Source organism: Neomonachus schauinslandi, chromosome 5, assembly GCF_002201575.2.
Source record: "Neomonachus schauinslandi chromosome 5, ASM220157v2, whole genome shotgun sequence".
Lineage (NCBI taxonomy): Eukaryota > Metazoa > Chordata > Mammalia > Carnivora > Phocidae > Neomonachus > Neomonachus schauinslandi.
The window spans coordinates 58,235,667-58,250,734 of NC_058407.1; the positions used below are offsets into that span (position 1 = coordinate 58,235,667).

A 15,068-nucleotide genomic window follows, 5' to 3' on the forward strand; every position below is an offset into this window, starting at 1 on the left:
CTGGGGGGGGGGGGGGGGGGGGGGGGGGGGTGGGGCGGGGGTCACCCCGGCCCCCCCCCCCTCTGGCCCCCCCCCCCCCCCCCCCCCCCCCCCCCGGCCCCCAGGCCTGCCTACAGCCACACCTGGTTGGCCGGCCAGAGCTTGGGCTTCAGTGCTGAGACTCTGTAGGTAGTTGTGACACCGCTCTTTGTGCTCCTCCAGGGTACTCTGCTGTTTGTAGCTGCGGCCACAGTAGTTACACTTGTACGGCTTGCCCACTGTGGGGGAGGAGACTGTGGAGGAGACAGGAGAGACATGGCATTGTGCCCTGGCTCTACAAAGCCATCTGGGAGCAAATATGCATTGGCATGAGGAGGAAGAGATGCGGCTCAAGTGAATTCTGCTCGTCTTTCCTTCCCTACCTTCAGCGGCAAGCATGGACAGGTAACCACACCACGGAGAAGGGGACCAGTGCACAGCCACAGGAGTAGAGAGGGGACCGGGGCCTACGGCTTTGGACAGCAGCTGGGCCTCACGGTGGCCAAACTGCTGCTCAAAGGAAGGAGGAGCCAGGGACTTTGTAGGGGATCATCCCTGGCAGGCAGGCTGGCCCCACCCTAGGGTCTTAGATTCTGGGGCCCAGACTGTGGTTTAACCTTTCCATGTGGCAGGCGGGTGCAAGTGCTGTTTATCAGACAAGGGGATTTTTTGCTTTCGACCTATCTGCTTTGGTTTGGGGGAAATTGGTGGGCTGGGGTGACAGAAATGAGAGCCCTTAGATCTGCCAATGTGGGGAGGGGCAGTTTTCACTGACCTTTACTTGTGCTTCTACTCCCACCCCTAGCCTGGTTTTACTGCTTATTTTTCTTTCTGTCTCTCTACGCTGAGATACCAAGAGAGCCCCAGAAAAACCATCACTGATAGAGAAATTCTGAGAAGAGAAAAAGAATAAAAGAAGAGAGGGTGAAATAAAGGAGATGAGTAAAAGAAAGAGAACATCAACTTTGAGGGTCTTTTAAAATTTTTTTAAATAAAGAACAAGTTAGGGGCACCTGTGTGGCTCAGTCGGTTAAGCGTCTGCCTTCGGCTCAGGTCATGATCCCAGGTCCCGGGATTGAATCCCACGTCTGGCTTCTTGCTCAGAGGGGAGCCTGCTTCTCCCTCTGCCTGCCGCTCCCCACCACTCGTGCCCTCCCTCTCTGACAAATAAATAATAAAATCTTAAAAAAAAAAAGACAACTTTTTTTTTTTTAAGATTTATTTATCTGAGAGAGAGAGAGAGTGGGGGAGAGGAAGAGGGGAAGCAGACTCCTTGCTGAGCATGGAGCCTGATGTAGGGCTCGATCTCACCACCCTGAGATCATGACTTGAGCCGAAATCAAGAGTTGGATGCTCAACCAACTGATCCACCTAGGTGCTGCTAAAGACAACTTTTGAGAGATAATATTTGTGAGAGGAGAGAGAAAAGTGAGAGAACAAGGTACTGTATATCTTATTTTACGTATCTTGGGACGCCTGGGTGGCTCAGTCGGTTAAGCATCTGCCTTTGGCTCAGGTCATGATCCCAGGGTCCTGGGATCGAGTCCCGCATCGGGCTCTCTGCTCAGCGGGGAGTCGGCTTCTCCCTCTGCCTGCCGCTCCCCCCGCTTGTGCTCTCTCTCTCTCTGACAAATAAATAAAAATAAAACATCTTATTTTACATATCTTGCTACTATTGAGCAGGGAGGCAGGATAAGGTGTCTCCAGGAGGGTGGTAATTACCCCCCTCCACCCCTTATATATACATACCTACTCTGGGCTTGGTTTAATCAATCTACGCCATTTTGACCTTGCTCTGTAAACCCTAGTCTTTGGGAGATGAGGTGAATGCCATGGTCCCTATCCACCCAAGACTTTTGGGAAAATGGTTTAACATCTGGGAGAGGAACCCCTTTTTTATTATAGTGTGGGTTATATAGAAAGCATCTCACAGAGATGGAACCCAATGGTATACCTGTGTCTAATTCTGTCCCTAATAATCTTCTACAGAACAACATCCAAAATCTACCCTGCTGGCCTCGTTGTTGTTGGTTCAACAGTTCTAGGGACCAAGCCATCCTTGTTCTAAACCAGCAGAGGGAGCCGCCCCTTTTCTGAGGAAAAGGAGTATGATTCTTTGGCACAGAACCTTGATGGAGGTCCAGGAAGGCTGCAGAATAGCTCTGTGGCCAGCAAATCTTTTTTTTTTTTTTCTTCCCCCCCCCCCCCCCCCCCCCCCCCAGTTTCCTTTTCAGCAAAATGAGGCTCACATGAGACAAGCGAAATGCTTTGTAGATCATAAAGCCAGCTCCAAGGTGAGAGAACCTAGAACAAGGTAGGTGGCTGGAGAAATGGTGCTGAGGTGATTGCTCTGTCCCTTTAAATCCCAGCCCAAGAGAGTTTAGGAAAAGAGAAAAATATCAAGGAAAGTTGCCAAGGACAGATCCTACTAATTTTTTCCCCTCTGCCCTTCTTCCTGCCTTTTCCCAATTTGAGCTCCTCCTTCCCGCCAGCAGCTTGACTCCTGGTCTCTTCGCAAGGCCAAGCTTAAAACTTAGTAAGATGCTTCAAAAATGCTACCTGCCCAGCTGATTCAGACATATGTTGACTCCAACAGTGTTGGCTGGGGCTATGAAAACTGGGTAGTCCAGTCCCCTGGCATGGATCCCAACACTAACCTCTGGACACTCTTGTGACTTGCTCTTGCCTCTGGGAAGGGGACAACCTCTTGGGATGGGGAACAGAGGCTTTTCCTGGGCCTCCTTTCTTCCTTTGGAGTTTGGAGGCCCATGGATATTTTTAGGAACCAGTAGGAAGTAGAGGAGAGGACAGACGGTGGTGGTCCAAGACCTCTGGTATCATGGAGGGAGGTGATGATGGTGATGGGTGTGGGAACCCGAGCATATGGAAGTGTGAGGAAGGGTTTTTCTGGTGCTCAGAAGTGTGGAGGGGGGTGGGGTACAGATGGTTCTGGCAGTAGCATGAACTTTAAAAAACAAAGGGCGGGTAACTGTTAACAGCCAAGAACATCACCCATGCTCCTTTTGCTCCAAGTCACAGAGTGTGGCAGATGTACATTACCTCATCAAAGAGTCCCCCAAATTCCCCAGGGGGCCCTGCTGCCCAGACGAGGGGTTAGAGAGGCAGGGCCCTATCCGCTCTGTGGGTGATCTGCCCTCCTCAGTGACAGACACTGTAAGTCCCCATATACACTGAGCTCTATTTCTGGGTGTACTGAGGTCCCACTCCTCCTCTCTCACTACACTGGTCACTGACCCGAGTGTGTACGGAGGTGGCCAGTGAGCGCATCACGCCGGCGGCAAGCATAGTTACAGAAGGGACATTTGAAAGGCTTCTCCCCAGAGTGCAGCTTGATGTGGCGCAGCAGGTTCCCCTTCTGGGTGAAGGAGGCACCACACTGGTTGCAGTGGAAGGGCCTTTCACCTGCAAGAGAAACAACAGATCGCCAAGGACTGGGCATGAGGAATTCTGAAGGTTGAACCTCTTCTCCCACCCTCTGCCCCACCCTGCCTGAGGGAAGGTGCTCAAGACAATTTCTGAGAGGCAGAGCTGAGGCATGCACACAAAATTCCTGCTTTTTAAAGATCCCTCGGGAACAGTCTTACCCTGGGAAGGTGTGGATCAGAGATGAACGGCAGAGCAAAGGGCACCAGGCTTGGAACTCTGGGCCAGAAGACCATTAACCCAAAACCAAGCCCTGTAAGACCCACTCTGGCCCGGGAGCCCAAAGCCTGAGAAAGCTGAGAAGAGGCTTTTGTTTTCCTTTTTTTTGTTTTTGTTTATTTGTTTGTGTGTTTAAATCTGAGACCGGAGGGCCCAAATAATACCCTGGAGTCCTGTCCCTGTTGGACTCTAGGACCCTTCTTGAGGCTACACCATCGTCTCCCTCACCTTCTGAGAAAAGTATCAGCTTTTCTTTATAACGACAGCTGATGAAAGTGCCAGAGAAGTATGAATGTCGAGGGAATCCAAATGCCATCCCCTCCTTTTTTTCATCAGCTGGGAAATGTGCGGGGAGAGACGCTTCCCTGTCTGAGGGCAGCCCACTGCAGGCATGGCCTCCTAGCCCCCCCCAGAGCCCCTCCTGGACCCCCGGCTTACTCACCGGTGTGGCTGCGCTTATGCACCATGAGCACATTGGGTCCGATACAGACCATGCCGCAGACATCACACTTGAGCTTGCCGTTGGGGAGCCGGATGCCCCCGGGGGAGTGAGGCTCTGGCCCACTTCCATCACAGTAGCCCAGGGGCTCTGACAACGAGTCTTCCACGATCACACTGTCGTCCTTTTCTAGGAGCCGCTCATCTGGCCCCAGCAGTCTGCTTGACTCCTCATCGCTGTACATCTCCACCTTGATGGAGTTGGCTGGAGGGTGGGATGGTGTTTAGGACAGAAACAGGCAAAAGGGGGAACCTGCCCGCAAACCAGAATGGTACTCCTGAGGTCCAGAAGGCTTTCTCCCAGCCCTGAGACACGCGGGCTTTCAGAGAGGCCAACACCCTAAGTCTCCTGGGTGGTGATATGGTGGTCCTACCGGGACCTGAAGCAACTTTTTCCTCCCATCCCACCACCCAGGCAAATAGGCTCCAAGAGAAAAAAAGTTGGGGTACATGGGATGTCTTCTATTCCACTGGGGAGAGGAGGAGGCTAAGGGGAGCCTTTTTCTTCACTCTCTTGTCATTAAGAAAGATGTCTGGCTTGGCCCTGGGCAGGAAGCCAGCAAGTAACAGTGGTGGGAAAATGGTCCTAGGAAGACCAAAGAGATGGCGGGCTAAAGAGAGAGCAAAACTGGAAGACAGACATGGCTCACATTATCCTCCCTCCCCGTAAGACTGAGCCCCTCTATTTCCCCTCCATGAAAATCTGGAGAGGGGGATGAAGGAGGGAGGAGCCACTGAGGAGAAAGCTTTGGCTCTAGCTCTGACCTACATTCCTGGCTATTCCAACCATTTAGAGAATGTCACAGATCTAGGGCCAGCGAGAAGAGGCAGTCATGGGGACCCTATCCAGGCAGGAGAATGAGGGCCGGGAGGGGGAGGGGGCAGGTGATGAGGAGATCCCTCTCATCTCTGTTTCCTGTCTGGCTCTACCTTGTGACCATTCCTATGTACTTGCGTCTCCAACTCCAGGATTTCTCTTTGGAGCCTTTACCTTAATCCCACCCATGCCTCCTTTAATTCTACCCTAGTCTGGCAGCAACTGTTCACTCTCCTTTCAGAAGTCAGGAAGACCCTAGATGCTGAGCTCCGTACTGCTTTTGGAGGCTCGAAGCAGAAAACCAGAGGGAGGCAGCGATGGGGAAAATGGCTGCCCATGGAGGGTGAACTGTGGGCCAAACACAAATGGGGGCGCCTAGTGGCAGGGCAGGGCAGGAGGTTGCACTTACCACTGAGTGAGCGGCTGGGAGAAGAGTGCTGGCTGTTGGGGGTGCTCACCGAGGGCCCCACTGGGGCCCCGAGGAACTCCTTCTCCAGAGATGAGTCCCCGCTACCTTGGAGGAGAGAACAAGAGGACAGGTGAAGCTGCAGCTGGAGCCTGTTACCATCCGTTGCCTCACCTCTTCAAAATTCTGTGACGTCTCACAAACATTCATCTTGTAGCCACGTACAAGGCAGTGTTGTGTACTCGGCACCATACCTTGTGCCCTCGTCAGCCTGGGTGCCTGGTGCGGACTTCTGCAAGCTCAGTGGCTGCATCTTGCCCACCCTACCTTTAACTAGGCCTGAGGGGAAGAGCATCACTGCCTGACGTCCACAGGAAGCAGGGCTGGGGCTGGGCGGGCCAGGGTGGAGAGGAAAATGGGGGCCTCAGGAGGGAGGCGGTTCAGGACAGACGTTCTTCCCTACTGTTCCTTTCCGGAGCCCCCAACACCAGGTTCGGGATCTGCAGGAAGGGCAGCTGGAATGGTCCCTGAATCTAATGATAATAATAGTAATCATAACGATAGCCGCTAACATGTATTGAGTGCTCACTTTGTGCCAGGCCTGGTTCTATTCACTTTATACCAATTATCTCATTTAACCTTCACAACGACCCTATGAAGCAGGTGCCAATACCATCTTAATTTTGCAGATGAGAAAACTGCGGCACAAAAGAGGCCGTGGCACTTGTCCAAGGTCACATAGCTGGTAGAGGTGGAACCCGGACCGATCATAGATCGTAAGCACCCATGTCCTGAGCCACCACCTCTGCAACCAGTGGGGAATCACTGTTTTAGCAGAACTCTAATGGGAGCATTAGGCCCATTAGACCTTCTGTAATCAGCACAAATTTGACTACTCCAGAAAGCCTCCTATCTGATATGATTCCAGTCACATATTTATTGCTCGATGTTCCCTTGACAGTAAAATAATGAGTTTATTCTCAGTATGTTTGTTGTTAACGTGTTGACAAATTGCTTTGTAAAAATGAGTTTTAAGAGTTTCGTATGTATCTTTAAAAATTAGTTAACATACATGAAGATATGAATCATGTCTTTAAAAAAAAAATCCCTCCTCCCCACAATCTTGTGCACAAATTTATAGGTGAAATAAAACACATGTAGGTAAACACACACATAGACACAGACACATATCACAGATGTAGTTACACATGAAGAGAACATACCTATAGGGGTAAACACACCCACAGCCTTCTACATTATCTGCTAACGTGAACATGCATGGATGTGTACACACAAGCCTAAATATGGAAGAGAGAAAGAAAGACACGAGCCCTAAAATTCATCCCTAAAGTCCACCTATTAGTACTTTACCCAATTTCCCAGCTATGCACATACTTACTTTCACAAAATAAAGATTCCATTATAAAATGGTTGGAGTCTTGGGCCTGAGGCAAGTAATCCGGAACACACCCTCCTGAGGGATCCCTCTCCAGCTTTGGTCAGTGGGAAGAAAACAACCACTCAGGACTTTGGGACCATTTCCCATTCATATCCTCTTCTAAAAGTCCCATTTCCCCCATTCTTTCCCATCAAAGCCTGAGGAAATTTGTTCACTCTCTATAGAAAATGCCTTATAGCTTGAAACTGAGTTGTCCCAGCTGGGGCTCTTTAGATGAGCCATGGTTATCTAGAAAAGTTGCCCAAGTCAGAACCACATACATATCATGAAATAAACATCTCAGAGTTGAGGGTTGAGATGTGTAGATTCAGACCTAGTTTTAAAATACGTCCTTTAACTAAGTGGTAGGGTTTGCTATGGTTAAAGGGGCTAAAAGGGGCATCTCTTCGTTCCTTTTCAGACGTTAGTGCTGACTTGCCCTAAAACACTTGATGTTAGTAATAGGGGAAGAACTGGACTCTGGGCCCTGGTGCTGAGTCCTTGACCCTAAAACAGTGAGTAAACTTGCTAGAAATCCATCTCTAGTCCCAGCCTACTAGGCTGAGACTGCCTCTTGGAGCCAGGGGCTTGATACATGGAGAAAATATGCTTAAAGGGATATTTAGGGGCATTAAGAGGAAAACATCCCTTGTGCCTTTCCTTATGAAGGCCTGGGAACAGGAGGAAGAGCAGGTGCCTCCAGAGCCAGCCTAGTAGTTCGAGAGGCTCTTTGATGCCATTGCCATCCCTAGGGAAAATAGGCTCAAGTCTGCTTTTCTGGGGCTAATACATAAAAATGAATCTGTTTCAGGGACCAGAAAGTCTTTATGGGGAGGGACCCAGGGATTTTGAGTTCTAGCCGGAGGGTGAAGGGGCCTAGAGACAGATTTAGGAAGTTCAGCAGTTCCTCTGTCGGTCCCAGAAACCCCAGGGAGGGAACTTCAAATGCCTGGGACTCCCAAGAAATCCCAGACTGTCAAAGCCAAGAATTAAGGCCACTCTCAGGTCTCAGAGAAATGTTCTTGGTCACAGTCATCATAGATTGGCTGAACCCCCAGAGGGTAAAGCCAAATCATGAGGTTGACATCAGAGGAACAAGGAGGTGGGTCCAGGGCAGAAAAGCAGGAGGGAGAGAGAGGAAACAGGGCAATGTCCCACAAGCTAAATGTGTTTCACATGCTGAAGGAGACTAGCCCTCCACTCCTGCTGCCCTTCCTCGATCCCTTCAAAGAGTGGCTGCCTCTAGGGAACAGCCATGAGGTCCGAGAACCTCCACACTTCTCTGCTCTCATCCTAACTGCTTTCCCTTTCTTGACCATGGGCTCCGGGGTGGCAGGATGCTAACCTGCTAGCAGGAAACAGTGGGTACAGGAGCGAAGAAAGACGCCCATCCCCAGCTCTATTGTGGGGAAGAGGCTGAGGCCCCTCAGATCTCTGTTCCCGGGTGAGGCATCTGCTGCCAAGGTTCCTCTTTACCTCGATTCTGTTACCCATTCCCACCCAGGCCTGTCTCGGCATTTCCCCCTCGGGCAGCTCTACATCTGTCCCCAAGGCCTAATCAAGATGTCACCACAAGCTCCCACTGTCCAAGTCGCAGTCTTTGCTTAGCAACACCAAACACCCTTCCCATCCTCCGCAAGTGTAGGGAGGAACGCCCCCTCCCCCGCCACTCACACTCACACTCACACACACTCACACACGCGCGCGCGCGGCCCCCATCCTCTCCCTCTCCTCAGGCTTGGGAGTAGTTACTGAATCGGCTCCCTAGCCCCGGCAACCCCCCTTCCCCCTCCGCTAGCCCCCTTCTGCCTGAACTTACATTATCCTTCCCTTGCCGGTGAGCCCCTGGGGTGCGAACGCGGCCGCCGCCTTGGAAACGGCGAGGGAGTGCGGGTGGTGTGTGCATGTCTGCGTCTCGGTGGCAGGCAGGGGTGAGCCCAGCCACTCACCTTCCAGGAAGCGCGGATTCCTGGAAGTGAGGGGAACCGCCGTCATTTCGCAGGCAGCGGCTCGGTGAGCGGGGGCCCACGGCTGCAGCCGGCAAGAGGAGCTCAGCCCAGGGTGTGTGTGTATGAGAGAGAGAGAGGGAGTGTGTGAGAGAGAGAGGGAGAGAGGGAGAGCGCAAGCGAGCACACACGCTTGGATGTGCTTGCGGAGGGGGCTGGAGAGAATGTATATGTGTGTCTGGTGGGGCGGGGGGCGGGGGGGATGCTAGGCTACAGCATCCCTTTCCCAAGCCAGGAAAGGGGTGGGGGTGGGGGGTGTGCACAGGGAGGGGGAGGCAGATGCCGTTGCCCTCGTGCCCAGCAGACAAAGAGGAACTGCACAACAAATGCCTGAGAGAGGCAAGAGTGTGTGTAAGAGAGAGAGAGAGAGATGGATGGGCCCTCGAGGTGGGAGGGAGAAAGGGGGGCCCCCAGGGAAGGCCCAATCCTCTGCCAGCTGGGGAAGCCAAGGCCCCAGAGGTCATGGGGCCCAGGACATGGGGCAGCTTCAAGGCTCTCAGATCGGCAGAAAGCCCCTCCCCCACGAAACTCGGGCGCTCAGATTCCCTCCTTTCCCTCCTCCTCCAGGAGGGAGGCCGCTCTCTAGATCTGGGGACAGACAGCCCCCTCCTTCCCAGCAGTGAGAAGACCCAGCAGTCTGGTCTCGGGCTAGTGTTGCTCTGTGGCCCTGAGGCTTCTCAGATCCCGGGCAAAATCCCGGTATAGTCCCCACCTCCGCGGCCCTCCCTTCCAGTGCCCCTGGGGCCCAGCAGCCGACAGCCCTGGACGAATCCGCCTTCTATCAAGACAAGGCCTCTGCTCCCTTCCCTTCCAGAGGAGCTGCTCACTGACGTGCTGACCTACTTTGGAGACTAGATTTTCTGATTCCAAGAATTTGGGGGTGGGAGGGGCCATGAAACTTTGGGCTGCCTACCCCTGGATCCCTCTCTAAGGTTCCCTTAAACAGAAAACTGTGACAAGCACTGCTCAGTCAATTAATTGCATGAGCTGGGTTTGAGCAACTCAGTTTCCCCTGAAAGATATGGAATGGAGGTGGGGAGAGAAGCCATGTGGTAAGTTAATGGACTCCTCCTTCCTCTCTCAAGACCCCAGGAGGGAGTGACCTGCACCTTTAGAAAGAGACAAGGGGAGAGAGGATGGGTTTTCTGAATTGGGTTCTGTGAGGTGGGAAAATCTCTTTGAAGAACAGGGGAGATACCCCCTTCATCACGTGGCCAGGTGACGGAAGGCCACCAGGTGAGGGAAGGCCACCAGGTGAGGGAAGCCCACCTGGTGTGGAAACAGAAGAGCTGTGATGACCTTGAAGGGCCACAGTGTGCTTGAGGAGGGGTACACGCAACAGCCTTTCCCACTGCTTGCATACTGGCCCAGGAGAGATGGGTCAGTGCTGGGCTCTCAGATGTCCCTCACGTGGACTGTCTCAGCCATGCCCAGCCCTACAGGGGCTACTTTTCAGAACTAATGTTAGCCCTATGTTGGCTTTCCCTTTTCCCATTCTCTAGGGTAGTTGCTGGCATCTAGAATTCTCAAAAAACAGGTGAGGGGTTTCTGGCTTCCCCTTTCATTCAAAAAATACCATCCTGTGCAGAGGCTTCTCTTATCTCAGAAATGTCAACGTGCTGAAAGCAGGGAAAATTTGGATTCATAGCAAATGAAGCAAACACCCTAAGAGGTTTTCCTCTAATCCACATTCTCCAGAGACAGAGCTCCATGGGATATTTCCGCAGCCACTTTCTCAGTTTCTCATTTACCTACGTTAGGACAGGGACTGGTTTTTATCCATCTATGTGTTCCCCAGCAATACAACAGGGTCCAGAGTGTGGCTGTTGCTCAGTAGTGGTTTTCTGAGTAGGCTTAACTGAGCAGGAGACAGAAGGACTGGCTGGTTCCTCAGAAGGGCCATGACTTTCGTTCCAATAAATCTCTTTCAGTTAAATCAGTCCACTTGATCCCTGTCACTCTGACCAGCATGTGGCAGGTATCAAATGCCTTTACCCATTCCAACTCCTTCCCTCCTTAAATGAGAAAGGGGTCAGAGTCAGTGTCTTACCTTACATTACCCAGGTGTTGCCAATGACTCTTATATGTGTGTCTGACCCATCTTGCTATCATCCTTTGAACGTGCCCATAATTCCATTGGTCCCACTTCAGGGTAAAAAAAAAAAATAAGCTATAGGTCATTTCTACAGCGGTGCTTGGATTTCTGATGGGCATCCTCATCATGTCAAAACCCAATTCTGGCTTCCCTTACCTTTTATAATCATTTCCTGCCCTGACATTCTAATGGTCCAAAAAATGATTCCTCCTGTCTTAGAGACAAACTGTCTTAGGCCCTTCTCTACACCCTCAGAGAGGGAGCCAGATAAAGGTCCTCATATCTTTTTACCTTGTTAAACTCTGAAACGACCCCGATTACTTTCATCTCTCTAAAAGCCATTCATACGATCTCTTCTGCCTTCGTAAGAGTATTTGGCAGGTATGCAAAGCCACAGCATGTTATGACAGTGGAAAAGGACTGGGGGAAATGAGAACTGGGCTCTATATCTCTCTTTCAAAGGCTCTATGTTGTTGGCCCACTGGCAGAATTTAGCCCATGGACAAGTTTGGCTTGCTCCATGGAACATTTTTTAAAATATTGAGTCATTATTCTAAAACGGAGACATTTCACATAAAATCTGGATTCCTGACTTCTCTTGAAAAACTGGAAGTTTTGGCCACATTGGATACACATTCGGGCATGACAATGACTGATGGACACTGAGGAGCTGTTGCTCCTTGAGGTAGGACATGTGTTCTCTAGTACATGACAGTCCCCACATTCTCTTCTGTACATTATCCTAACCCCATTCACTCATTTACATACCCACCTGGCCCCTACAGGCCTTTGAGGTTTGAAACCCTGCTCCACTCTCCACCTGGCTGGGACAGAATATCATGTTTGGCCGGTGACCTCAGAGTATAGGAGAAGGACCTACATCTTCCTTCCTTTCTTCTGTCTCTTTGCTTTAAATCATTCCTCTCTAATAGTCTCCACTCGTATTCTCCTCTTATTCCCTTCCCCTTCCCTTAACCCCCAAGAAGTCTGGGAAGAGAATCTCTATTTAGGAAATATAAAATGATAAAATAGATGCACACTACCAAGCACTACCAAGCATGAGTGGCAGCTCTGTGACTGGGGCACCTGAGGTCCTGTGTTAGGCTGAAGGCTGGACTCCACTCTGCTCCACAGGCGAGTGGCTGCTTCCAGCCCCTTACAAACAGAATGCACAAGAGGGCATACCAGACATATATGAGCGGCCATTGCAGTCTTCCATGTCCATCTTAGAGTCTGCTGAAAGAGAAAATAGCTGCGATTAGAAGCCAGATCTGGGAAGGGAGAAGGCTTCTCTCTAACATTCTGGAATTAGTAAGTTTGCTCCAACCCTATCCTAAAGAAGAAAAACCTCTTACTTGGTCCCGATGAGAAAGACAATGTACCCCGACTTACAAACCCCAGGGTCTCCTCCAACCCACAACTTCTGCAGGCTTCCCCAGTCTCTGGAGTGGAAACACTGTCTTACTCCAGGGTGGTCCCGGTTGTGTTGTTTTGAGAGTAGACCCTCCTCCTGTAGGTGGAGCTGATGCTGTGGGAAAGGAGACAGGTTACAGCCCAGCCTTCTGGAGGCAAAGAAACCAGCCCCACAGAAACTCTGTACCTTAAGGTGGGGTAGTAACAAGAAAAAGAAGCTGGATTCTGTCTCAAGGGATTCTCTTTTGGGTGTTGTAGGGGAGGGAGGGGGACAGGAAAGTAGAAGATGGAGAGCAGCCCACCTCAGGTTCATCGAGGAGTCCTCTCCTGAAGGTCTAATAAACAAATTAAACCTTTAAGTGGCTTCTCCTCACCTTCTTGTCAATTACTTCGCTATGTTTATTTTTTTTTAAAGGCGGAAGCCTGAATTTAAAATGCAGGTTAGTCTATTTAAGAGAAGCGAGCAGTAATTGGCAGTAGAGTATTAAACAAATCAAGAACTGAGAACAATTAAAAGTGATAATTTGTTCCAATGAATTATCTCCTTAGGAGCCTGTGGGAGGAGGAAAAAAAAAATATCTTTGGTGGAAATTTACATACCTCCAAAATTGATTTCACCAGTCATCTAATGAAAAATAAATACTCCAGGGGCAGATTTGGGGGTACAAGAGTGGGGCAAGGGAACAGCCTGAGCTGCCACCAGGATTCCTGGTCTCTTCGAAGGATCTCTCTGAGGCAGATGGATGAAAATTTGGTTTGTTTGTAATACTATACTGTTAGAGGCAAGGGTGGAGGATTCTGGAGGATGCCCAGGGGAAAAGTGTCTATTACCCTGTCTCCCCACTCCCTCAGGTCATTCGCGTGCTGAGAGACATCATACTCCTCTGAAAAGTGTCAAGAGAAAGCCCGAAACATGGGCTTTCCTTCACTTCACAAAGCAGCTGTACCTTAGATTTCATTAGAGAGTCCTAGTCTTACCCAGGAAGCCTGGGTGTGGAAGAAAAAATTATCTAAATTTATTTTCAACTCTTCTTCACATCCTCCCTGGGATGGACTGAGCTTTGGGATCAGACAGCTAGATCAAGCCACAATAATGAGTGGTTCCTTGAAGGTTCCCTTAGGGGTAATGATTAGAAGAGCCCAAGTCCACAGTGGTTAGCAAACTCATACCCTCTGGAACTAGCCATAGAACTTGTGGTGGGCAGAGATTCAAAGAATGAGGAAGGGCGGTCTGGTACTCATGGGGCCCCTTTCATTTCCGAATCATTAGCTCCATAATTGCCCTTTGGGATTTTTCAAAACTGCAAAGCTAAGATGCCACATGTGACTTCCCTTCACACACACACACACACACACACACACACACACACACACACACACCCCATGCAGGAGAAGCAAGAGTGAGCAAGATTTCCTCCATTTTCTGCTTGGAGAAACTGAGGCTCAGAGCAGCTAAGTGACTTGTCTCAGGGTTCTTGGTGAGACTGGAACAAGAACACAGGTCTCCCGCCACTCTGAGCTGTGCTCTTCCCATTAAATCATCTTGCTTCCTTTCAAAAGTCGAGGATCTTCTTGCTTTTCCCTGGTTCTAACCAGGGAATTAATTAAGGCATCTTTTCCTTTGGTGTGACCCCCGTGGGAGTGGGGTCTGTTACTTAAAAAGAAGAACAAGTTGAGCAGGCTCTAAGAGGAGAAATATGCTAATGTAATGTAATGTGTGTGTGTGTGTGTGTGTGTGAGAGAGAGAGAGAGAGAGAGAGAGAGAGGACACAAACGAACCAGGGGCTAGATAAGCACTAGGTAGGCAGAACAGTTGAAGCATAGCATTCAGCCAGCACTGGCTCAGGAAGTGCATCTCATTCTTGGACACCTGCCCAAATGGTCCCAAAACAATTTCCAGAAGGGTCTGAAGGAGTTGTTTTCTGAGCTGGACTTTGTTCCTAGCAGTAAACTGAGCTCTTTTGCTTCTTAATTGCTCTTAACAGGTGCTCCATGACACATCTTGGGCAAAATCAGTGTTTGGCTGCCTCTAACAGGTCCACATGCCAAGTTGGTAACCCTGGAAGTGAGAAGGGACGGAGATTCTGCTGTTCCCAATCCTGGTATTCTGAGAGCCAGGAGCAAATCAGTAGACGTACTTCACTGTTCAAGTCTCCAGGCAGCACATCCCTCCCAACCTTCCCACTCCCCGCCCCTCAAAGCACCTCCTCCCCTGCCTGGCCAGGCAGGCAGATCTTAGTGTCTCCTTAGAGGAACTGGGTCAAATTAGGCACTGCCAATTGGAGACGTACCGCAGGGGGAGGAGGTATAAAAAGAGAGAAGTTAGTTACACAAGACAGGTTTGGCTCAAAAATCTTGGAAAGAAACCGGCTTTATAGCAAGTTAGGCGTCATTCAGTGATGGAGGTAGGCACATATGTACTGTAAATTCAGTTCAGTGAACTGAATACAAAGCAACTAGAAATAGCTAGTCTCCCAATTCAAAAGGAAGTGTCACCGTGAGGAGGGAGGAAAGGTTGGTCATTGTAACCTCCAGAGACAAAGATTTTCTTCCCTGTTCTTTTGAATCCACTTGGCACTGTAACAAGAGTCCTCTATGGCCCTGGCTTTCTCCCATCAACACAATATCGCGTTTGAACAGGAATGGGCAGGAATGGACATCCCTTCTAGACAGAAGATTTCCCACCACACTTCCTGACAAGCAACACGTCACGA

At 50.3% G+C, this 15,068-nt stretch overlaps 1 protein-coding gene across 3 annotated transcripts in view; it reads right to left on the bottom strand.

The window, feature by feature from the left end:
- The window catches only part of IKZF4 (IKAROS family zinc finger 4), a 17,892-nt gene extending 5,721 nt beyond the window's left edge, over positions 1-12,171 (bottom strand). The window contains exons 1-6 of one of the 3 annotated variants that reach the window (XM_044914796.1): positions 8,660-8,746; positions 6,802-6,895; positions 5,406-5,510; positions 4,124-4,384; positions 3,274-3,441; positions 123-272 (exon numbers count right to left, since the gene is read on the bottom strand). In XM_044914796.1, the coding sequence (XP_044770731.1) occupies positions 123-272; positions 3,274-3,441; positions 4,124-4,384; positions 5,406-5,510; positions 6,802-6,895; positions 8,660-8,746 (865 nt within the window). Of the gene's footprint in view, positions 1-122; positions 273-3,273; positions 3,442-4,123; positions 4,385-5,405; positions 5,511-6,801; positions 6,896-8,659; positions 8,747-8,789; positions 8,836-12,126 lie in introns of those variants that run through there. The other 2 variants (XM_021687238.2, XM_044914797.1) reach the window with 2 other exon arrangements.
- Positions 12,172-15,068: the final 2,897 nt, after the last annotated feature.